General features: G+C 44.1%; 2 protein-coding genes and 1 long non-coding RNA gene across 5 annotated transcripts in view; 1 reads left to right on the top strand and 2 right to left on the bottom strand.

Moving 5' to 3' along the window:
* The window catches only part of LOC132522427 (ceroid-lipofuscinosis neuronal protein 6 homolog), an 81166-nt gene extending 67886 nt beyond the window's left edge, over positions 1-13280 (top strand). Inside the window, exons 10-14 of the mRNA XM_060153045.1 lie at positions 645-741; positions 844-874; positions 5504-5644; positions 7235-7423; positions 10098-13280. Of these exons, the coding sequence (XP_060009028.1) occupies positions 645-741; positions 844-874; positions 5504-5644; positions 7235-7423; positions 10098-10255 (616 nt within the window). The 3' untranslated portion in view covers positions 10256-13280. The remainder of the gene's footprint in view (positions 1-644; positions 742-843; positions 875-5503; positions 5645-7234; positions 7424-10097) is intronic.
* LOC132522437 (uncharacterized) lies at positions 6286-12186 on the bottom strand. The gene is made up of 3 exons (XR_009541205.1): positions 11956-12186; positions 10577-10665; positions 6286-6609 (listed from the first exon to the last, which is right to left on the bottom strand). It is a non-coding gene; the product is annotated as an uncharacterized LOC132522437 (long non-coding RNA).
* Positions 13281-16418: 3138 nt separating the features above from the next.
* The window catches only part of PIAS1 (protein inhibitor of activated STAT 1), a 117802-nt gene continuing 109650 nt past the window's right edge, over positions 16419-24570 (bottom strand). For 2 of the 3 annotated variants that reach the window (XM_060153000.1, XM_060153007.1), the window contains exons 10-14: positions 24301-24431; positions 23399-23579; positions 19474-19616; positions 17434-17471; positions 16419-16776 (exon numbers count right to left, since the gene is read on the bottom strand). In XM_060153000.1, the coding sequence (XP_060008983.1) occupies positions 16483-16776; positions 17434-17471; positions 19474-19616; positions 23399-23579; positions 24301-24431 (787 nt within the window). In that variant the 3' untranslated portion in view covers positions 16419-16482. Of the gene's footprint in view, positions 16777-17433; positions 17472-19473; positions 21402-23398; positions 23580-24300; positions 24432-24570 lie in introns of those variants that run through there. The other variant, XM_060153010.1, reaches the window with a different exon arrangement.

Below are 24570 nucleotides of genomic sequence, written 5' to 3'. Positions count from 1 at the left end.
AGAAGGAGGGGAGAGAACTGACACACATGCTGAGAACTGACGGTGCACCAGCCATTTGACCATCGACAGCCGTGTGACGAGGCCCGGCCAGGACACTGAGGCACAGAGCAGTGAAGTGACACGCCAAAGTCACTCAGCAGAGGGGCCTTAGAGCAACAGTGGCTGTGTCCCTTCTGCATAAGGCATCCCAAGGCTCTGGCAGTGGAGGCGGCTGTGCCGTCACAGTGGGGTTTCCTTCCACCTACAAGGTGGTGTGTGATGAGCCTTAAGTAAGGCGGTGTGCAAAGTGCCCGACACCTAGGAGGAGCCTGTCAGCCCCCAGCTTAGTCCCCGGAGAGAGAGAGGAAAGACCCCCGGAGGCAGGGCCAGGGACCCCCTTTCTGTGTGTCACCCCTTCTTAGTGTCCACAGAGGGCTCCCAGGGAGAAACAGCAGCGTTTGTCCTCTGGCTACAGAGCTTCAGCCTCCTGATGCAAGACTGAGGGCTGGGGAAGCCCTCGTGCAGCCCCGGTCTCTCAGAATCCAACCTGCCACTAGCCCAGGCAGGCCGGGCATCAGCAGTGCACGGGAAGCTGGAATCTGACCCCTGGCGTTGGGCCTGGTCTCCATGGCAGCCGTGGATTTATAACCCGGGCCTCCACCCAGCTTGGCGGACTTTCGACTTGAAGCCGGGAGGAAGGGGAACAGGAAGGCGGTTCTGGGAGCAGCGAGCGCACGGGTGGCAACCGGAGGCCCCGCGATGGTGAGTGAGGGTCTGTGTGGCCCTGTCGAGCTGTCCTGGGCTGGGGTGGCGGGGGGGCTTTTGTGGAGTCCCTCCCTGACTGTTCTCCTCTCTCTGCTGCAGGCCAAGTTTCTTTCCCAGGACCAAATTAACGGTAGGTTTGGTTTGTTCTTTCATTAGCAACTCACAGCAAAATGTGGGTCTCGTTAGGTAATTTGCTCTGCTCATTTTTTGTTAGTGGGAGGCAAGGAGGTTGGTGGGAGAGCTGGGCCCACCCACAGGCAAGGGGCCAGCCACTGCAGGGAAGGGCTGGGTTGGAGGTGCAGGTGGGGGGCAAAGCTCGGAGGTAAGAGATATTGGTGTCACACCTGTCGGTGTGATTTACAAGAGGGAGTGATAGGAGAGGGAGCTCACTGGGTTTTCCCCCAGAACTTGATAGCTGGATTTGGGAAAGGAGAGGGAAAGGGAATGGACAGAGAGACACCGCTGTGGCTGAGGACCCAACCTAAGGAGGGGGCTTTGTAACTGGCTGAGAAAGAGAAAAGAGCCCAGGTTTGCACACTCAGGCAGGATGCTTCTACGCTCTGGGCCTCAGTCTCCCCATCTGTAAAGGGGGGAAGGTCAGCTTAGGTGGTCTCTGAGGTCCCTTCTGTCCTGACAGCAAGCCTAGTCTCGGTGTTTGGAGCACTTTGTTCCTGGAGTCCCCTGACCTGCTGGTCCCCAAGCAGGCTTCAGTTTCCCGCAGTGCATGGTTCTGTTTCCACAAGGCCAAGCCAACAGGGTTGGGTTACACAGAACTCAGGGGCCCAGACCTGGCTGGGGAGGCCCATCCGAGCTCAAGTAGGGAGATGAACTGAGAGTTACCTAGGCAGGGATTCCAGAGTTCTGTGTACCAGGAGCTTGGTCTATAAGGGAGAGTGGGTGGGTGGGTTGTAGGCACCTCCCTACAGACCCCTTGATATCCTTACCCCACGAGGGGGAACAGAGCAGGGACTCTTAAAACACAAGGCCCAGGGCAGGGGCCCCTCTTGCCCAGGTCTTGAGGCAAGACTTGAGGAGTCTCAGGGCTGGAGTCCAGCTGTCAGCCTCAGCCTCCCCCAACCAACACCTGGCTCTGAGGGTCACCCTCCCTCTGGGGCCTCTGAACCTCGCAGAAGGGAATAAGGTAAGTTCCCCTTCGTATGTTAATGTCTGACACAAAGAAAGTGACCACAAACGTTAATGAATGAAAGACTGGAGTGGGAAGACCAGGGACCTTGGAGGCAGTGGACCTGGGGTCCAGTCACCTCTGAGCCTCAGTTGTCTCATCTGTGAAGTGGGGCTAATGACACTGCCTCACTAGGCTGCTGTGAGAGACACAGCATATGTCAGCCATGTGCCTGACACTGGGCCTGGGTGTCACCCAGACGTATGCTGGGGCCAGCTTGCCCTTGCTAGCGTGAGCCAGATGGTACAGTTTTAAGAAATTTGTGAGCTGGTTGTTAAAATCAGCCATTATTAAATAATGGAAGATGAAACAATGCTCCAATCCCTCCATCTGTATAAACATTTTAAAAAGATATCTCTTGGGGCATCCCTGGTGGCACAGTGGTTAAGAATCTGCCTGCCAATGCAGGGGACGTGGGTTTGGACCCTGGTGCGGGAAGATCCCACATGCCGCAGAGCAACTAAGCCTATGCGCCACAACTACTGAGCCTGTGCTCTAGAGCCTGTGAGCCACAACTACTGAAGCCCGTGTGCCTAGAGCCCATGCTCCACAGGAGGAGCCACCTTAATGAGAGGCTTGTGCACCACAACAAACAGTAGCCCCCGCTTGCTGCAACTAGAGAAAGCCCGCGCGCAGCAACAAAGACCCAATGCAGCCTAAAATAAATTTATATATATATAAAAAATATCTCTTGCAGTCAATAGTGCTGAAGATTTCAAAGATTTCAGTTTAATGAATATAATTTCCACAAAGGCCGAGAAGTAGTTTAATAGATCACTTATCAGATGTAATGATAGTATAGTCATTGGGAAAAGAGTAGCATTCATTGGCATGCAGCCTACCTCACTTAATGGTTAAATCAAAACTGTAGGTTGGCAATGGCTACAAGAGCTGTCAAAACTCACTGTGATAGTCAATTGGCTAGATGGAATTTATAATCAGTATATTTTATGATTTTAAATTGTGTGCTGCACATCCTCAAGTCTATAAAACTTAAACTACGTACATATATCATCAGAGCCGGTTGTTACATTCCGAGCATACAACTGGTGTTATCCTAGGCCCTGGGGAGGATTATTTTTTGCCTTGGGGTATTTGTATTTTCAAAGGGAAAACCTAAAGGGGATTTTTAATTCAATTTATTTAACCCAATTTGTTCTTTCATTCAACAGTTATGAGTCCTTTCTTTGTGCCAGCCCAGATGTAGGCATTAAAAATATAGCAGTGCACATAACAGCGCCAAATTCCTGTGCTCACAGGGTTCACCTTGCAGGGATGGCGGGCGGGGGTGGGAGGTGGGGGACGACAACAGGAAAGTAGTAACATAAACAGGATGTTGGATGGCCAGCTGGCCTATCAGAAGGAGAGCCAGGCAGGGAGAGGAAGGAGGTATGGAGGTCTGGGGGGGTGGGGTGGGGGCGGGTCTGGGGGGGGTGGGGTGAGGGCGGGGCGGGGGGGGGGGGAGGAGAAGAGCCCTGTTGTTCCAGCGCAGAACTCCAAGTTCAGAGCCAGACTCCCAGGTATCTAAAGGTAGGAAGACAGAACACATATGTAACTGAGGAGGTGGGCCCCCATTTGACCCTAGCCCTGCTGATATCAGGGACCACGGGCCCCCGTGGTGCAGGGCATGGGGGCAGGGGGCAATGTTCCCCCCTGTAGAGCCTGGTGGATTCCAGGCCCCAAGAATGTGATGTCCCCACCTGGCCACTGTCGGAAGATGATCAACTGTCATAGGATGAGGTCTCAGGAAGGCAGCGGGCCCACCCCTCGTGCAGAGAGACAGAAGACAAACCAGACAGAAGACAAGGTGGGTGGCCAAGAGCGGTCCCCAGGAGGGGGAAGGGGAGAGCTGAGTTTAAGCCCTGCACACATGGTGGCCCTCTCTCTTCCCCCATCCCCACTGGCACTGGGCCTTCTTGGAGGAAATTAGGTTTTGCAGGAACCAAAGGTGGGGTTAGGCCAGGCTCTGGCCCTGCTTCCCCTGGGCCACTCCAGCCCCTGCCACCAGGTCCTGTTGGTGGTCTGCCCCTCCGAAGCTCAGGCTCTGCAAAGTTCTGAAAGGGTGGAAAGTTCCCATTCAACCTCTCCACAGGCACAAAAGCAGCTAATTGTCTCTAAACCCCACTGCCTGGCCTGCCTTTGGTTAGCAACCTCCCTGAAATCCTCCTGCCAGGAGAGGCCTTAAGGAGGGACCATGAAAGGGCCCTAGGCCTGGGCTTCCTTTTGCTGTCTCTCCTGCTCTGCTGCCCTCTGGTGGCTTCTGCCCGGGAGTGGAGATCCAGTGTGGTCTCCGGGGCAGAGCAGGCTGCCCACTGTGAGTCTTCTGCTGCTCCAGCCTTCTGCCCCATCTGCACCACGGGAACAACGAAGGTACCACCCCCACAGGGTCACAGTGAGGATTACACAAGGGCCTGGGGGGCAAGTGCTAGTAGCGGGAGCTGCGGTTGCTGGTTTTGTTATCAGCTCAGGAGCCACTGGTCTAGGCCTCTGAGGAACCAGCTGGGTGTGGGAAGCAGGAGAGAGCAGGGTGCTGAGGACAGCACAGGGCTCTGCACGTTCCCAAGCGGGGCTCAAGCCAGGAGCTCTACCCTGTGGGCCCCAGGGACTGGACGAGAGGGGAGTCTTGACCAATTCTGATGAGAGCCCTACCCACAGCCCGTGGTCAGAACCTCTATGAGGGGCCCCTGATCTTCCCAAGCTCACGGCTGGCCTCACTGTGCCTCCAGGGCTTGGGGGTTGGGGGAGATGCAGGTGGGGGTCGGTTCTGCTGGGCCTGGGGGGGCTGTGGATCTGGAGGCTACTTGGCCCCCAGCAGGGTAGAGAGGGTTTCGGGAGAGCAGCAGCAGAGCCTGGGACGACTTCCTGGCAGCGCCTCTTGAAGTCTTGAACGGGGCCAGGGCCTGTGTCAGAGAGCAGCTTGAGAGTTCAGCAGCCTGGAGGCCAGCGGCTGGAGCAGTAGGCTCAGAAGTGCCCACAGTTGTGATTATTGTCATCACATATGAGAGCCTCTCTGCCAGGCCTGCCCAGAGGGGATTTCTGGTCCTTCCCAGAAAGGACCCGTAGCCCCGAGGCATTATTGGCCCTGTTTCCCACATAAGCTGTCTTTGCCAAGGTCCCCTGGGAGTCTGGTGCCCTGCTGTGAGCTCCTGGTCTCCCTGGGCTGGCCCTGGAGGGTGAGAGAGCTTTCCTCTGGTTTTAGTCGACTGAGGAAGGGAGCAGGGAGGGTGAGAGGGAGGAGGCAGAAGGGAAGTCAGGAGAGGGAGGGGAGAGGGTTGGCAGATGAAACAGGACACCTAGTTAAATGTAAATTTCAGATAAACAACAAATACCTTTATAAGTATGTCCCATGCAAAACTTGGGATCGACTTAAACAATGAATACATTTTTTAGAATATCGGAAGTTCGGTTTACCCTGGCAGCCCTGTCTTTTTCTTTGCTGTCTGGCCACTCTAGGAGGGAAAGAGGAGAGGGGAGCAGGCAAAAGGGAGGGGAGGGGCAGAAAGAGGGGGGAGAGGACAGAGAGGCGGGGTGGAGGGTGAAAGGCGGCTCCTGATTCTCCTTTCTGGGCTTTGGCAGAGTACAAGGAATGCTTCTCCCTGTACGACAAGCAGCAGCGGGGGAAGATGAAAGCCACTGACCTCCTGATGGTGATGAGGTGCCTGGGGGCAAGCCCGACGCCGGGGGAGGTGCAGCGGCACCTGCAGACTCACGGGATAGGTGAGTTGGCTGGGCCGGGTCAGTTGCCAGGGAAGGAGGAGTCTGGGCTGAGGGTGGGCCCTGAGCCCCACAGCTGTGGTACTGGGGAGGGCCCGGCAAGCAGGTGCAGATGCTGGGGTGTAAACAGCTCAGAAGTTTGAGGGGTAGGTTGCAGCTGGAGCTACCGGCTGGGTGCTGTGTATCACTCGGGCTTCCTTGAATCCTCACAGCAACCGGTGACACCCCCATCCCAGAGGACCAAGGGATCTAGGCATTCCCACAAGGTTATCACACACCTGCAGCCCAGACAGTGCTAAGTGATCCCAAAGTTGTTTTGATAGAACAATGTCCCTTAACTATTTGTCATGTGCTTAGCTCAACAACCCAATGAAGGAGGCACTATCCTAATCCGGGTTTTACAGACAAAGATCAAGATTCAGAGCCCATTAGGTAACTTCCCCAAGTGCTTACGCCAATGGTGGAATCAGGCTTGGAACCCAATTGTGATCTCCAAATGGTTCTCTGGTGATGCGATTATGGGATTTTCATTCTCCTCGTTTCCTCTGTTTTTGACAATGGAAACATATGGGACTTTTCATAACCAAAAACAAGTTTTTTTTTGTTGTTGCTGGGTTTTTATTTTTTAAAGAAAAAGAGGGAGGGATGTCAGAGGCCAGGCTGGCTGTTTGCATTGGTGGCTGGACACGCAGGAAGGAAAGAGAAGGGCGGCCTGGAAAGAACACTTGCTCAAGAGCCCATCTGGACCTCAGGTTCTTCATCTCTCAGATGGGTTCCCACCATCTGCTAGCGTTAACCTGAGGTCCCATCCGAGGGTGCCTGAAGTAGCACTGGGAGCCCGTCCTGAGGCCAGCCTGGGCCTGGGGGTGGGCCTCTGAAGGCCTCAAGCCCAGGGATGGGGCGCTTAGCAACTGAGATCTGCTGCTTCCATCTCCGAACGGGTGGTGGTTTCCTTTGGTTTCTGTCTCCTGCAAACAGGAAGCTGTGGTCAGAGGCAGTTCTGACTTCCTGCAGTTGTAGCCCAGCCAGGGCCTGGGCTGAGGTCCCCAGGCATGCCTGGAGGAAGGTTGTGGGCTGGAGGGACTGGGGTGGAAGCTGCAGTGAGGGAAGTAGTGAGGCTGCAGTGAGGTGAACAGCCTGGTGGGCAGAGGCTTGAGGCCCCAGGTGGGGGTCATCTGTCTATCTTTGTAAATGTGTTACAGTGGCTGCCAAAAGGGGGGATAGACATGTTGGTGCACTTTCCTCCAGTTCAGGGCAGGAGAGAAGCATCCAGAAGGGGATAGAGGAGGCAGTGCTTCATCCTAGTCCTGCCACTGCTCTGAGGTGACTCTTCTCTCTGAGCTTCTGTCTCCTTAGTGGGCAAAATGCGATAACCAGTCACTAAGGGGTTGTTGGGAGGATTAAATGAGGCATATCCATGGTGGGAACTCAGCAAGACAGGCTGCATCCTCTTCCCCATGACCACTGCCTCCATCATGGTGCTTCCTGAGTTAGGTGGCCCTTGAGCTGGCCATGAAGGCAGGAACCCAGCTGCCTTCCTCAAGAGAAGCCTTTTCCTCCTTGCTCACTCCGCTGTGTTTGGGGGTTTCCTAGACAGAAATGGAGAGCTGGATTTCTCTACTTTCCTGACCATTATGCACATGCAAATAAAACAAGAGGACCCAGAGAAGGAAATTCTTTTGGCCATGTTGATGGCGGACAAGGAGAAGAAAGGCTACATCATGGCGTCTGAACTGCGGTCAAAACTCATGAAACTGGGAGAGAAGCTCACCCATAAAGAAGGTAATGGCCTGGGTCCCTCTTTCCCAACAGCACGAGGTGATTAAGGGGTTGGGGGAAGGACACCAAAGCCCAATCCATGCCACCTGGGTTATGCAGGCACTGCATTTGGTGGATGCCCCAGAAGGTTGTAACTAGATGTTGAGCTTAGTGAACTCTGGATTGGATCCCAGAAAAGAACTAGGGACGCTGTGGGTGGCAGGAGAAATTAGCCAGGGCGAAGGGACGGCTTGGGGAAACCCAGTTATGATCTACTTGGGCATCACACTGTGTTCTAAACTTTCACTGTGGGCCTTCATTTAGTGATTATGACAGCTCTGGGAGCACTAGTGTCCCCCTCATACTGATTAAACAGGTGCAGTGAGTGGCTTGTGAGTAACAGAGCTGGGAGCTACATGCAGGTCTATCAGACACTTGGACCCCCGCCCCCCAGCCCCTCTCCTCTCACCACAGCTGTCTTCTGAAGCTGCTACTGCTGCCAAGTTTCTAAATTGAGATGTTACTTTGCTCCCTTTCCCCACGACTCAGCCAGCTCTAAGAGCTTTTCCAGAAGGGGTGTCCGTGGTGGTCTTTGACTCCTACCTTCCCTGCCTTCCTACCTCAGAGAGGATGAGAGGCTTGGGTCTTCTAGGAAAGCCTGATGTCCATGGTAAGGGTGACTCCAATGTTGGGCCCTTTGCAGGTGTTCTCCCAGTCTGCCTGGTGGGCCCCTCGGTCCAGCCATGGCAGCCATGCCAGGTCGCTACCAGAGTCCACACCCACCAACCCCAGAGGCTGGGATTTCTAGTTAGGCCGCTGGGCCACTGCCTATGATTGAGGCAGGAGGAAAAAGGCTTCAGTAGTGATGGGCCTTTAGCCTTTGGTTAAATCACAACAAACAGACTTGAATCCTGGCTCCCCCTCATTCTGGGGGACCTCAGGTGAGTTTCTTAACCTCTCTCACCCTCCTCAGTTTCCTCGTTGGGAAATGAGGTTACAACAGACAGTCCCTCAGGTCCCTCCAAGAGCTAACATTCTATAAAGCAGTCTGCTGAGATTTTATCTGCAGTCACAAAGGCACAGCGCAAAGCATGTAAAAATAGCTCTACAGAAAGCAGATGGAGCTTCCCCCGCTTTTTCAGGCCGGGAGCTATCACGATCTCGTCTTTCATTGTGTCTGTTTTAATGTGAACAGGGAAACACGGGCTCTCCTTCCCTCCCCGGCTCTGAGGACACTGCATGGGCTTTTATGTACCAAGTGGAGTGTTTGTTAGCAGAGGGCCAGCAGGGGCCTTATTCTTACGATTAATGATCTCTAAAGCAATACCATGGCCCCCAAACTCAAACATATCTCTCATTTGTTTAACCAGTAAAGAAACATTTCAAAGAAACTGACAATGTCTTCCAGACAGAGACTGATGTCCCTTCCTCTGGCTGTGGGAGAAGGAAAGATGATACTAGAAGTAAGACTCCCTTACCCTCAGTGATTGAAAGAAAAAGCTTCAGTTTTACTACAGAAGCATCCTTGGAGCTGCTGAGATGGCTGGGAGGGAGGCCTCCTTTGCGACCTGGTTCTTTGTGGGTTCACAGGGAACCGCCGTTCTACCCAGAAGGCATCATCAGACTCCAGCTGCCCCTCTTCTGGACAGTTGGAGGCTGCAGTGGTTGTTGTTAGACCTGTCCATTGGGACGGTTTTAACCAAGTGGTTGGTGGGTAGAAGCATCTCTATGAAATAAGATAAATTACAGTCTCAACATTCTGAAAATACTCAGAAGTGCTATCAGCTTAAGCACAGAGCACAGTAATTACATTTTTGGAGGAGGATGGTTAAGCAGGAAGTCACAGGATATTTTCTAACAACTACCCAGGATTATGTTGGGGATGCCTGGGGCTGGGGAAGTTAACACAGAGCAGTGATAGTTTTGTAAGAGGGTGAGGATGGTCCTGAGAAGCCACCGTGGAAAAGTGTAAGCTGAAATGGCTCTTTTTGTCAACTGCTGGGAGAAGCTAGTATTTTGTCCCAGGGATCCAGAACCAGTAAATGTTGGGGTTTTGGTTTTGTTTTTTCTTTTTTTGAGCAACATTAGAGAACAGTGGCAGTTTTTTGTAGGCTTTGAGCTTAGACACAGTTGAATATATTTTCTCTTACAGTACCCCACCCCCGAAACACATACTTTTTAAAAGAGGTGATGGTGGCAGGTACCACTTGTCACCGAGCCCCCTTGGGGTGGGGTGGGGGTGTCAAGTTGGAAGGCAGACTGGCAGGTCAGGGGCAGGCCAAAGACTGGGCTGGGGGGCCTGGGATGGAGCTACAGAGGGTGTCTGTTCTGCAGGGGGCTGAGACGGTGGGCTGTAGAAGGTAAGATTGATGCCAAAGCTTTCTGGAAATACTGGCCCAGGGGCCAGACATTTTCTGAAGGGGAAAAAAAAAAGCACAAGATGGTTTCAGTGACTGAATCCTTACCAGTACACCCCTACCCTGGCCCCTGCAGAAAGCCTGATGAACTCAAAATTGGATACATGGTCTCCAAGGGGTAGGGGGTGGGTTGTCCTGTTCCCTCCACTGGTTTATTTCCTCATCTACGGGAATAGTCAATCAGACGCTCAGGGAAGACCTCCAGGGAGTCCCAACCCTCAACTGGATGTCCTATAACGTAACACTAAAGCAAACTGAAAAATTAATGTGATTTATTGCAGTGGATGATCTTTTCAGGGAAGCAGATATTGAACCTCATGGCAAAGTGAAGTATGACGAATTTATCCGCAAGATCACCATTCCTGTGCAGGACTACTCAATGAGGAGAAGGCAAGAGAGCCTCCCCTGGGCCGGAAAACTCAGACCGATGAATCTTTAAAAAGAAAAGCGTTCCTTTCACTTGTGGGAGATGGCAAACACAGCAAGATGACATACCTGACCACAGCAGCGGGTAACTTAGCAAGGAAACGAAACGATTTCAGCTACAGTATTAGCATGTCTTTAATAAAAGACTTTTACTGATTTTAATAACTAACTACCATCAGTCTAGCCCTTTATATCATGGAAAGAGCCTATGGTTTAGAGTTGGGCCAGGGTTCCAGTCCTGACTCTGCCACTTCTGAGTCAGGTGATTTTGGGCAAATCATTTCACCCCTCAAAGCCTTAGGATCCTCACTGAGGTTGGATTCCTACTTCTTACCTCATGGAGCCTGTTGAAAATGGTCTTCAAAGGGCCTTTGCAAATTGTAGAGCACTGTGTAATCCTGGGTTGCCATGGTCGTGCTTCTCCTAAAAAGGGCAATTTACCGAAAGACTAATATTCTGTATTTGGGTGCTAGAATCATCTTCCACATTTTCAAGATAAAGCTAGCTGAGAAACAGCAACAAACAGAGAGCTCAAACTATGGCAACAGTTCTTGCAGCACCACAGGGTCACATACAAATTCTCATTCCCAGTGCATACTAATGTAGTTCAGGATATTCATTCATAAACAGGATAAAAAACAGGTTTAAAACAAGGCAGCATCAGCTAAACCCTGGGAAGAGTGATCCGACTACACCCCAAACCAAAGGAAACCAGATGTGACGAGTTGCATTCACTGAGGCCTTGCAGAGCTTGAGAAGACCTGTTATGATGCTTCTGTCAGAATTTTGAGCTCCTCCCTGACCCATTATCACAGAGGTTCATGGGACTGGGATGGTCTGCTCAAGTGGGCCAAACTGATGATGGCGTCAAGCCATTTCCTCAGGACTAATGGAAAGTAATAAGGGGATGGAACAGGCCACAGCCATGACCCAGCGAGAGCCCTGGAAAACAATAGTAGGGGTACTGGTCCTGCCGGGAGCTTTTCCAGCACAAGTGGCTTTTTAAGTTAGTTATGTAGCCAGGAGGTGCCAGGCTGGTGCTGCCTGTGCACTCATCAATGGTGTGGATCCATCGCTAGCGCCAGCACAGCCCTAAAACGGGCTGGAGTCACACACCAGCATGCTGAGGGCGGAGCGGGGCAGAACTCTTAACTACAGAGATTTTCATCCTTATATGTATCAAAACTGGGATCTCTGGGCTGTGGCTTTTTCTAATTGTGCCTTAGTGGCTAAAGCAAAAGAAAACCAAATTAAGAGGGAGGTGCGTCTCTGGGGAGGTTTACACAGAACGCAAATCTAAGGGCCAGGAACAAGGTAAACTTCAGGGGACAAAACAGTCACAGTCTTAGTGCAGCTATCTCACGATGCTGCATGGCCTCAGACCAAATGGAGGTCCTGAGAAAGGAGAGCCGCTTTCATTTCCCCAACAGTGTAACTGCCAATGAATTCCTAGGAGCTGTAGAGGCGGCTTCTGTGGGGGCAGGCAGTATATGGGCCCCAAAACAGCAAGTAGGTGACCTTGTGATCGTCAGGCTGGATCTTAGGCTCACTCGGTACAGGGGCAGATCCAGGTTTTGTGGGGTCTGAGGGTTATACGATTCGGCGGCCTTCTTTAAGAATATTACAGTAGAAATAGAGAATTACTAGGGCTGCTCCTGGGACCCTGGAAGAGACCAGAGCAAGTGAGGGGCCCTGGAGCTTAAACTTCATTACCTTCATGGTAAATCCATCTGAGGGCTGGTTAGATGTTGGCACCCATGTTGAACTGCTATATTTCACTTTCAGGCAAGGCTCAAGGGTCCTAGTGCGCCACATTTCTTTTTAACTCATCATGGACATGAGGAAGTTAGTCCTGCACAGCCACTCTGACAGTAGATACCTGTGATTTAGATGGGACAGGAAAAGGAAGTTCTGGGCTATAACAATAAACACGGGTACGTTCCCTCAAAGCTTTGTCTTTATATGCCACTGAATGGTACCCGTTTGGTTTCAAAGCAAGTTTTATGAATCTCATTTGCCTAACAGGAACCTGAAGTAGACCTTGCCAAAAACATAAGTGGTGTGTAACAGCCTTGAGAACCTGGGGCTTGTGTCCACTGACTCAGTGTTCCTCATTAAGGGTGTTCAGTGGGTAGGATTCCAAGATCCTGGGATGTGCTCTGATTTAAACTTCTACCCCAGGAAAGGCTCTGACACTACCCCATGTCTGGGTTTCATGCTCATTCCTGAAATTCCTGTTGGTTTACCTAGCACCAAGTATTGTTTGCAAAGAAAAGGCCACAGTGCTCTTAACAATCAAATTGCAGATTAAACAGATTTAAAACTAAATGGATGCTGTGGTTCATTACAAAGCTAGCCATATTTCAGTAAGAAAGGGGAATGATAGCTGTATATTCATTACTTACCTCAAAGCATGTTGCAAGAGAATGAGTTACCTGTCATGCTTTGAAATCTCTGGATCAGAGGGGCTCTGGAAGCACAAAGCATCGTCACTTTTTCTCATAGGGATTGTCCCCTTGTATACGCAGCAGTGTATTTTACAGAAGACAAATTAACTGAAGGCTTTTCTTTTATTACATCTAAAGAGCTCTACATAAACAGGTAACATTCAATAGGTAAACAATTTTTTTTCCAATGCATGTAATAAATATTTTCACTTGGTACTTTTATACAAACTGACATTGGCCTACTATACATTTTTAAAAGCCATTTTACTGGTTTGGCATGCGGTATGGAAATTCTAAGAGAGAAAGTTTTAAGGCAATGAATCACAGATTTAAGTTCATGGAATTTATGGTAACTTTTATATCTGTTTATATACATTTTTCCCCTTTGTTAATTAAACAATTAACAGCAGCACACTCTGGGACCACCAGCTATTCTCCCTCCCTCTTTCTGAAATCTAAGCTTTGTATTTTCTTTTAATTAAAAAACAGAATTCAACATGTATTGATAAAACAAAACTCTTACTAAAATAATTTCAAATGTGCTTTAAAGTCCTAAAGATCTTGAAGTGTTTTGTGTGTTTAAAATTGGAGCTGTTTAAAAACAATGTTCTTTCCACAATTAGTAATTTAAAATTGGGATGTATTTTCATTCAGTTTCAGACATTTGACTCAAAGGAAAATCTGCCAAGAAATCACATTTCTCAGAAGCTTAAGTGTATCTTTTCTAAGTCAGTAATAATAGAGAATTGTGATAATGTCTACATTAATAGAAGTAGAAAATTTTTAATGCTCAAAATAAATTAGTCAACCAAGCGTGGCATGGTTAAGGTCCAGATACTTTTAAAAACGTGTTCAATAATGCCCACAAAATAATTAAAAGCCACTTCAACCCTGCTAGTCAAACAGCTATTATACTAAAGATGTGTGTGTGTGCATATACACACACACACCCACCCACAGTACTATACAGACACACAAACATATGCGCACCTATTATGAGTGACCAAGGCAAGGGGATGGTGGTAACGTGACTAAAGATTCTGAGTCATTAGTCCACAGACAGCATGTCAATATTAGCATGGGTGGGGGAGTGACAGTGGGCTAGGGAAAAAAGAAATAACTGTGCTTTAAAAACAAACAAACAAAAACTTAGAAGATAAAGATGCAGTGCATGACTCCACTAATAATTACTATGGACCATAAAAAGTCTGATTGACTAATAGCGGCCATGAGACCAACAGAGTAATAGTTACTACTACTGCAACATTTTAGAAAGTTAACAACTGAAGAGAACAAACTCCGTAAGAGTGGAATGAACTAAAATAAGAAGACAAACTGAATGGTTAGTTTCTCCCACGGAGACACGACCAAAGCTACTAGACAGACATTTATTTCTCCCTGTTACCTGTTCTTCCCTTCGGTTGGTATAACGCAGGACCCTGAGAGAAAATAACCCTCTCCAAAACTGGGCTGAAGAAAGTAGAGGGACGGTTTTTCAACTGGATCATTCAAAGAGTCTGTTATTCAGCATCATACACAAAGTTATTGATCAGAATTCTGAGACCACTAACAACAACAAATAAAGAAAAACAAAACTATTCATTTTATCTTAGGTAGCTGAATTAACAGAAACGTTTCCTATTACAATATGAAAGAAGCAACTCCCTACAATTTAAGTAATTTCTATCCCAATCTGAATTTAGACACAAATTATAATACTATTAGATATTAGCCTAAGTTAACATGGCAATGAGAGTTCTAAAGTGTGTACTCACACAACACCAGATTCATTTAAAAACTTAACTATTTCCTGTTTTAACTGACAATGAATTTTTTTTTATTGCAAATTGTTTAGTGACTATAACTCAGCCATGTATGTGTGGAATACACATGTGTAGGGAAGACTATATAACTCAGTTGTCACTCACACACTTGTCTATAAATACATATATACACACACACATATACATATCAATACCAACCTGTTTTTCAAAATTCAAGTCAACAATTTGGTGGCAGAGAGATACTGTAAAAACAGGTATGTTTAGATGCCACACAGTCATGTGAACCATTAATTTCATCAGACAACTGAAGATACAGCCATCTTGAACTCTAACTGGATTAAAGTAGGTCAATTTGTTACCACTGCAAGGTTTAAAATGACAATTTTATACACAAAGGTGGTCCTTCATCAACTCTGAGAACAACTCTGAGAACATTAACAGTTGTGATATAAAAATCCAGTCTGGAAAATTGGTAATCGTTATGCCCCTTCTTTATCTTTTCTGCTAAACCTTTCAATCAGATAAACAATATTTTCAACACCTTCAGATATTACCTGAAAAACGGACCTTCTCTGACGAGGATTTTGGAACACAAGTAGAACCACTTTTTCCTTCCCTCCAACCCTCACTCATTTCCTGAAAAACAGTTTTCAATATATTTACATTTCCATTATTAATAAGAGTAGATCAGACTGATCCATGAATTCTTAAAAAGATTTGACTTTCCTATGTCATGCTTGTCTTTAAAAGATGAAGAAAAATATAAAACAAACAAGATAACTAGGCTAAAAAAATAAGTACACTCAGAACCAGAGAGTGAAAATGACTAAGGATCAAGCCCATTTTGAATTTCAACTGTTTATCAGATGATAGATTTCTACAGACTGACATATGGTGCACTGTATTTTCCGAAGAGAATTTACTTTTAAGGATAATTGACTGTCTTTTTTGAGGTGATGTAGCCTTACCTCTGTCAGCTGCACAGGACATCCAACAGGGCTTTCTAAGCTATTTTTACTTCCTACTTTGGTATGAAGATCTCACATGAAAACTTGTTACCCTGTGGCCAAAAAAGCAGGTGTTCACAGACTTGGTTTAAATACATAATACTGGCAATCCAAATTTAAAATAAAGAACTAGACTAAAGTGTATTATTCACAGGTCGGCTAAGCCTACTCCTTACCCAGATAGCTCTACTCCAATCTCTGAAACATATTCTCAGGGGGTATCTAGCAAATAAGAGACAATATGTGATGGAAAACATGCAATTGGGACAGTTGATAAAGATGCTCATATGAGAGTTCAAGACCTTCAAAGCACTTTTAAAGAAGCAGGCAACTGATTTATCAACTGAATGCAAACTCGGGAGAAGGAACAGTAACGACACAAAAATACACACAGACACATACACACCCACAAGCTATGTCCTGAAAATACATAGGGAATGCAGAGGAACAGATGAGATTTATAACTTAAGGCTGGATAAAATATGCACACACACAAACAGAATCCAAGTCTGTCATTTTTAGAAAATGGAAATTAAAACTATCCCCCCCCAGCCCCTCCCCACAACAAAGAAAAGCCCACAATTTAAAACTTCATACATGCAATTCCTTTTCTGTTATTGCAAATAAAATAATGCCATTGAAGTAAAATAAAACCAAATAGGACAAATGATGAAAAAAAAATCTTCAGAATCCAGAAAGAATGAACTGAAGGTGGTTTGTGGGTACTTGTTTTTTTTCTTTTTTTTTTCTTTTCTTTCCTTTTTTTTGTTTTTTACAAGTGTTTTTTCAGACAGGCAGTCTTAGATTTATATACAAAAGTAAAACTGAAAATATAGTTTTGTTCTCTGTACATTTCTTTTAATTTTTTCCCTAAAAAAAAGGAAAAAAACACGCTTGTGTACTTTTCTAAACAGAATAAGGTAAAACATAGCACAAAGTTCTCTTCTTTCTACCAAGTTCATTTAATCTGGGGTAGGGATGGGAGCAGCAGGGGCAAGGGAATCAGTCCAATGAAATAATGTCTGGTATGATGCCGAAGATGGATGCTGTGTCCGTGCTGCTCCTATTTGCGACGGTGTGGCTATGGCTCTCCCTTAGGCTGTTGGAGGATACGAGGCTGCTGTTACTGCCACTGCTGCTTCCATTGGTGGCTGGCAGAGAAGTACTGCCTCCTGCACTTAACTGATCAAGAAACATCTGTGAGGAGGTATATGGAAAAAACCGAGACGAGTGTAAGAGGTCTTGATCATCTGAAACCGCTGCTGCTGCAGCGGCAAGCAGGGAGGTGTTATAATGCTAGGGAGGGGAAACAAAACACAGGAAATAAAGTTAATTATACTTATAAATTAATAAACTTTCTTCTCAGCAGAACAAAGTCCTAAATTTAATATATTCTGAGTACCTGGTGTTTCTGAAATATTTAGTAAAACATTTTGCAAAATCAAATGGTCTTATGTAATGATCACATCATTGACCTTTTAATTTTTATTGGCACATCACTGATCTTAAGAGACATTTTTGTAGCTGAAACTGCGGGGGGGGGTTGTGGGAGGGAAAAAAAATATTTTTTTTTGCTTTAATTTGTATTGCAAGCAATTTTCATAATGCTATTTCCAAAGAGGCATATACTCAGAAGCAGCAGGAAACAGAAGAGTCCACTTTCTTTATCTTCTGGAGATATATGGCCAAGAAATTTATCAGTCAATATGACTCACTGCCCTGTTTTTTATAAAACAGTACTGGGAACCAACAAATAGACATCGTAGTTACTATATATTCAGGCACAGCTGAAACAAAGGGACTTTTATTTAAAGTTTTAAAACCTTAACAATAATGGGTATAACTACTCTGAATTTCCTAAGGAAATTTATTTTCTTTCTCTTGGCTACATATTATACTTTTAAGTATTTTAACTTAGAATTAAAATAACAGTATTTTTTTCATATAACATACCTGATTGTCTCCTGATAAGAAAGGAAAGAAATCTAATCCTGTGGGAGAAAAAATTTAGTTTAAAAAAAAGAAACAAAACAAAGAAAGAAAAAGCCTTCCAAATGCCCCAATACTACAAATACAATATCTTAAAGCTAATTCTAAATTCATTTAGAATTTTATTTAAACATGAAGAGTTGAGCTGAATGTTTTACATCTCTCCCATCTCTAGATTACAAAGCCTAGAGTTCAAGCTTTAGCAATGATTTGCACTCCTGGTGACTCCATTTGTGGGACTTGGGCCAATGCTGCCCTGTTAAGTCCAACACTGATCCCTTAAATTGACAGAGCACTTTTCACTAGATGCTCTCATCGACTCCCCTAAAGTCACCTTTCAATCTACTCGAATTTACTCCTCACAAGCACCTCATGAGGTATGTAATTACTTTGGTCTCATTTTGTGGATAAGAAGATTTTTACATTAAGCAAGTTGTAAGACAGATTTTCTTTCTCAGATTCCTTCATTTCCCACTATCTGTTCCAGATTCTAACTCAGAGACTCCTGAGTGACATAAGAGGGGAAGAGATCTGAGGGGGTGTCTTAACTGCTGGTGTGGAGGCTATTACAGAAGGACCAGCTCTCATCCCTGGCTGCCAGGAAGTCATTGTAAGCCGGCCCCTTCCAAGTCACATTCTTGTCCATATTGCCCAATGTGTAATGCGACGAAGAGCAAGTAAACCAACATGAATAAAATGCCTCATTATGATATCTAAACTTGGAGAAAAGTACAACAAGGTATAGATAAAAATATGACAACAACATGAACACTTTGGGGATCCATCCACTGTCTACACTACAACAGATTATAACATAAGGATCCTGCAAAATGTATAGTACTGTGTTTTTAGTTTGTTTGTTTTGGCCATGCCATGGCAAGGCATGTGGGATCTTAGGTCCCCAACTGGGGATCGAACCTGCATCCCCTGCACTGGAAGCATGGAGTCTTAACCACTAGACCGCCAGGGAAGTCCCAGTACTGCGGTTCTTGATAGTGAGTTTGGCAGTGGGCTAACAGGCAGTGAGAAACGGGGCTACACTGTCTAACAGGGTAGCTGTTAACCACCTGATGTGGCTATTTAAATTTACTAAGATTAAATAAAATGAAAAATTCAGTTCTTTAGTCATACTAGCCACATTTTAAATGCTCCATAACCACGTGTGGCTAGTGGCTACTGTACTGGTCAGATTACATTTCCCTAATTGCAGAAAGTTCTATTGGACAGAGCTGAAATAGGGTTTTCATAACAATCACTAAGAATCCACTCAACTATCTCAGCTCCCAAGATCCTTGCCAGTGACCCTGAATTTTACTGTAGGAAATGGGTGGAGGGCACTTTGTGCTTCTGTATTATATTTTCTACAATGAGCATATATGGCTTTTTGTAATTTAAAAAGTGTTCTCAGATAATATGGCTAATGTACAAATTATTAAATTACAAACATAATGAGAACTAGTAATTCTTTTTGATAATGTAAATGATTATTATGAACTCAAAGTACATCGTAGAAATGAGTATACTGACATTTCAAATTACTTTCAAAAAGAAGAATCAGGTTCACCGGAATAAAAATTAAAGCTTTCCAATGTTTCAATTCTGCATTATCTATAATACAATATGACATAGCTACCCACAATGCCTGCTGCATTATAACTGGATTCACGGAACAAAAAATAATTGTCATAAATATCAAAATTTAAAGCAACATATTGGAAGTCATTAAAAAACAACCTGCAGACTACTTTGAAGCACACAAAACCTAAAGATCATTACACTGTTTTTACCACTGGTAGTAAAACACTGGTAGTAAAACACTGGCTATGAACAAGGAACTGAGTCTGTATTTATTTATGACCACAGTGTATATTTCTCCCAGTTTCCCAGATCCAACCCCTTCTTCTCCTAATCTTTCAACCTTTCTTATACTTGCCCAGAAGAAGACTATATAGATCAAAGGCATTCACAATGCTATGTGACGACACAGAAGAACCGGTGACTCACCTTGCAAGTCATAAGGCATGGGTGTCATGTGGAAAGGATGTCTGTAGTCTTGGATGAGGGATGTGTTAATATAGCTTGTGTCTACAGCAGGGAGGCTTGGGGTGCGGGACACTGGAGATGCTTGATGTGGAAGACTTAATATGCTAGAAGAAGAAAAGGTTTGTGAAATTTTCATGAGTCAGTTGAACTTTTAAAAAGGGTTGCATCTCACAATGAGTCCTAGTTTTTGTGCTGGAAATTAAAACAAAAGACAAGTAAAGCAATATATAATTTAGACTACCATAATTATTAGGAAATAATTTGTATACTTAATAGCATCTTTCAGAGGCTACAGGGAAAAAGATGGACGCAATGGTATCCAACATTCATAAATCACATGTTGTCTTTGGAACGACGTCATCTACACTTTCAGAATGCAGGGGGAAGGCATGGCTGAGCCAATTCAATGGAATATGAGTGAAAAGTATCTACAGCAGACAAAATTCTGAAACCTTTAAAAAATAAGCACTAGAGTGCTGGCTAGTAAAAAGTTTAGGTAAATCCTTGCAAAGAAAACACATATAACAAGACTAGGGGAATGCAGCAATCTGAGCAGTGAGGAGTTAACAGTGGCCCTCAGACTTGTAAGATTTATGAGAATAAAAACTAGGTACTGTTTATCTTGTTATATTCAATGCCCGGCACAGTCATTATCACGCTATTTACATAAAAGGCCTGCTGAATGAACGAAGGCAGCAAGACAAGGAGTAAAGATGCTCCATAGGGGCTTCCCTGGTGGCGCAGTGGTTGAGAGTCCGCCTGTCGATGCAGAGGACACGGGTTTGTGCCCCGGTCTGGGAGGATCCCGCATGCCACGGAGCGGCTGGGCCCGTGAGCCATGGCCGCTGAGCCTGCGAGTCCGGAGTCTGTGCTCCGCAACGGGAGAGGCCACAACAGTGAGAGGCCCGCGTACCGCAAAAAAAAAAAAGATGCTCCATAATGAACAGGTGGTACAGCGTTTTTAAAGGGAGAATAGTATAAATGGAAAAAGAAAAAAAGAACAAAGAGAGGGATTCTGGAAGAACAGAGTGAAATGTTTAAGTAGCTGAGTAGTTAAATCTTTTTTTCTTTACCAAAAATCAGGGAAAAGCAAAAAGAGGGAGAAATAAAGGAAAAAAGAAAAGGAAGAATTAAAATGATTTTGAAAAAAGAATTCTAATAGTCCTGAGTGAAAACATAAGGGCCATATGCTATCCCAACCATACAAGAGGCTAATAGACATATAAGTTATAGAAAATAAAGAGAAAAGAAGGTAGAAACAGGCTGTCTTTTGCTTTTAAAACTTCATGTAAAGTCCTCAGGGTATGGAGATGCAATTTCAATGGTAAAAAATATTTCAAAAGATGCCAAGGTTGGATTTCCAGGAATAGAGTTCTAGTTATGACCTTCTACCATATTTTTATGAATGGGATATGAAGCATAAAATATATTCTCATCCACCTCATAAAAATGTTTTGTCTAATGGAAACTTAACTAAACCTCTTACATCTATAGAAAGTACCATTTTCCATTAGCTATCTCCTCTGACAATACCTAAGGGATTACAAGAGAGACAAAAGGAGTTGAAATGCTAGTCTCTGAAAACATCTTGGTATACCAAACAGCAAAGGTAATTTCTGGATGAACACTCAGCAGCTGAAGACAGCAAGATGTTTTACATTTACTAATCTTTGCCTCTTTCTAATTCCTGGCTGGCTCCTTCTCTTTCAATTTTATGATAATATTCTAAAATGCATTTCCACCTTCACACTGCACAATAACAACAAATACAATATGCTGGGTATAGGTTTCTATTTATTGGCTAGCCATTACTGAAAAATGGTCACTTGTGCTGAATATGGTGCTGTTCTTCTAAAAATGTCATAAACCTTCAGGTTGCTTGTTTTTATCTGAAAATCAAGAGAGAAAGGTCTGGCGTTAGCAAATACTCTATCTGGATTCAATTAGTCACTGGGAAGCTCAGGAAGTAGTTAATGCATCTAATGTAATTTCCCAAACATAATAAACAAACTATTTCTGGAGAAACAGCAAAGCAAATATTCAAAGAAGAAAAATTAGATTTCTAAACACTCAGAAAGTTTCCTTTAAGGAAAAGTGTTTACATATGTATGACTACTATCAATATACTAAAGAGCAGAACTAACGTATATATAATGATGCATTTAATCCATAAAGTATTTATATACCCAGATTTATGAAATGTATTTTAAGGTGCTGTTTTATGGCATTTAAAGTAATAAAATGATATGTTTTGGTCATGCTATGTTAAATATACCATTTAAAAATATATATAAAACATAAAATATCTTAGAATCAAAATTCTACAGACATTTGCTCTAACTACGCCAGCTTTTGCTAATTTGACTCTTCTTCCCTCCCCGCCCCCCACCCACAACTCAGATTTAAGAAAGAAGCTGGTATAATAATACGGTCGGGCTTGTTGGATAACAGCCATCAATGTAGGCTTTCATCAGAGGTGAATGTTCATAAAGTAGGATGTAAAGCAGAATTAGTGTTTAAATATTCATTTTGTATAGAATAATGATACTGCTTTTAATGTCTTTTATTTCTGTCTCTATGATAAAATAAGCTACTCTAGAGTGAAAATATCAACCTGCGTCATATGTCTGGTTGTACTATAAAGATTCCTAAAATAGCCAAAGTCCTCTAATGAGAGAGGAGCCACATTTATCACAATTGTGCTCTTTTACTGTTGCAACTTCATCTTTCAAGTAACTACAAATATACTCAAATAGAAGATCTTTTTATCTCATCAAACAAGATCAAGCTTGAAAATAATTTGACTCCAAGCACAGAAGTGCCTGCTCTTGGTCTGGTGTTTACTTTCCCTCTTTAACCTTGAAATCTGTAACAATGCTTTCTGCCAACTTTCCCTTCCTCACTTACATTCTTCCTTCAGGCACTACAGTTTGCTGGAAGATTTTCTGAATAGCTCCTATTCAATTACATCAGGCCACATAACTCTCCTGATATATACCTAAAAGGGGTCACACATGGATTTCTAGATTTACCTTTGGTGTGCTACAACTGTGCCTTAGAAAAACATGAAGTCTTTTGCTGAGAATCCCCGAAGTGTCTCATAAGACTAACAGTCTGTTTAAGAGTACAGCTAGAGTCAGCTACTTGTTTTACCATCCTCTACAAAATGTTAACTCTTTAAGGTTGGGACTGTACTTACTTACTTTATTATCACCCACGTTTAGTACAGCGTGTTTTACGTAAAGTAGGTAACAGTGTTTCATGAAGTGACATGAAGCATAACCAAGGTACGTTATTACTGATATGAGACTAATGGAAAGTATGGGAAATGAGTCTGCAAAACATAAAGCATTGTGTACTGCAACTTAAGTCCTACATTCTTTCATTGCCAGTCTTATACATTCTGAGGCAGGTTTAAAGCATTCATCTGGACTTTCTCTGCTTTCTGCTTGAAACACTCAACTTAGGGTTCATTTTACAGCACACCTTTTCCAGTTTGACTAAATATTTTAAATCCTATGACTAGCATTAGGATCACCTGGGAACTTATTAGAAATACACATTTTCTCAGTTCCTATTCCTGAATCAGACATGGGGGCTAGGGAAGCAATGTGTTTTAATAAGCCCTTCAGGTGATACTGATGTATACCCAAGTTTGAGAACCACTGTGCTAGAATCATCTTTTGGTATGATGAAGACCATATCCAAGTGACCCCTTTAATGCATTATTCCAACCCCTTAAGAAACACACCTGAGAAAAATTCAACCTATTCTCTGATTACTAAGTTAAGTTTTACAATCATTTTATTTAGCAGATCTTTTAATCCTATTTGCAAAATTAACTTTCACAATGAGTTGTTGTTTTTTTTAAGATCGCAGCACTTACCCTTTATTACTTAGTGGTGATGTGGGAGAGAGAGAAGGGCAGGTTCTCTTGGCAGATGGCTCTTCCTCCTCTTCATCAGATGAACTGTCTATGGTTAGGTCAATCACCTCTACTTTCTTACTTTTATTTGAGGACTGGTGATGAGAAGCCACTTGGTGCTCTAATGTGGAGCTCAAGCATCCTGTGTGGGAATGATTGAAACACAAGGCAAAAAAGACCTGTAACATCTCTCCTTTTCTCAGCCTATGGATTAGATTATCAGTTGTAGCTTAGACTTTATCAGTTACAGTATATTGCTAGGGTCCAAGAATACAAAAGCAACAGTGGCTCTGTTCCCCTAAGCTTAAAACTATTATTTATTATCGGTTGTTAAAGGATTTTTTTGAAAAACAATTCTGAATTAGGGCAAACAATCAAAATATATGTCCACCTCAGAATAAAAGTAGTCTGAGGGCAAACACTATATATTACACACGTTTACCTGTACAATACCTGATATACTGAGAGACGTTACAGTAAAGTTTTTAAAAAGTCATAGTTTCCTTCCAGCAAAAACATACTAAAAAAGCCAGGAAAAAGATGTAAGTGAAAAAAGAACATTCACTAACTTGTACCAAGTCTGTAAAAAATTTAAAAGGATACCATTTCAAAAGCATGACTTTACAAATAACTTATTAGATTATGTTATTCTGAAATCTTATACCACAAAATTTTAAAAGCTGGCAGAAAGTGAATTTAGAGTTTCAATACTTCTGAACATTTAATCAATAATTTAATAAGAGTTACTGAGCTATCCATAAACTGCTGAGTATTCTTAAAAATTTTATGTGTTTTAATATTGAAAACCAAGGCTTTACAACAACAGGGAGACTGCCCCACTCTTTTAGAAAACTAACACTCACCGTCAACCCCATTGTAAGAGGCAGAAACTTCCTGTACTTCCTTTTTTGATCTCATAGGTGCCCAAGAGCCATCCTCCTTAAACTGTATTTCATCACAATCTGTACAGTACTTCAGGATTTCCATAAACAAGCTATAAAAAACAATTTGTCCTTTGAATATCACATTCTAAAGTAAGGCCAATTAGAATTATTACTATTCGAAAAACATTCAGACCTTCTATGTTTTGTACAAGTATAAATGAGAAAGAAAGTGTAACAGACAAGGTATAT

This window comes from Lagenorhynchus albirostris, chromosome 1, assembly GCF_949774975.1.
Source record: "Lagenorhynchus albirostris chromosome 1, mLagAlb1.1, whole genome shotgun sequence".
In the NCBI taxonomy this organism is placed as follows: domain Eukaryota; kingdom Metazoa; phylum Chordata; class Mammalia; order Artiodactyla; family Delphinidae; genus Lagenorhynchus; species Lagenorhynchus albirostris.
Note: the sequence above shows the minus strand (reverse complement) of the source record. Positions and strands in the feature narration are given on the sequence as shown.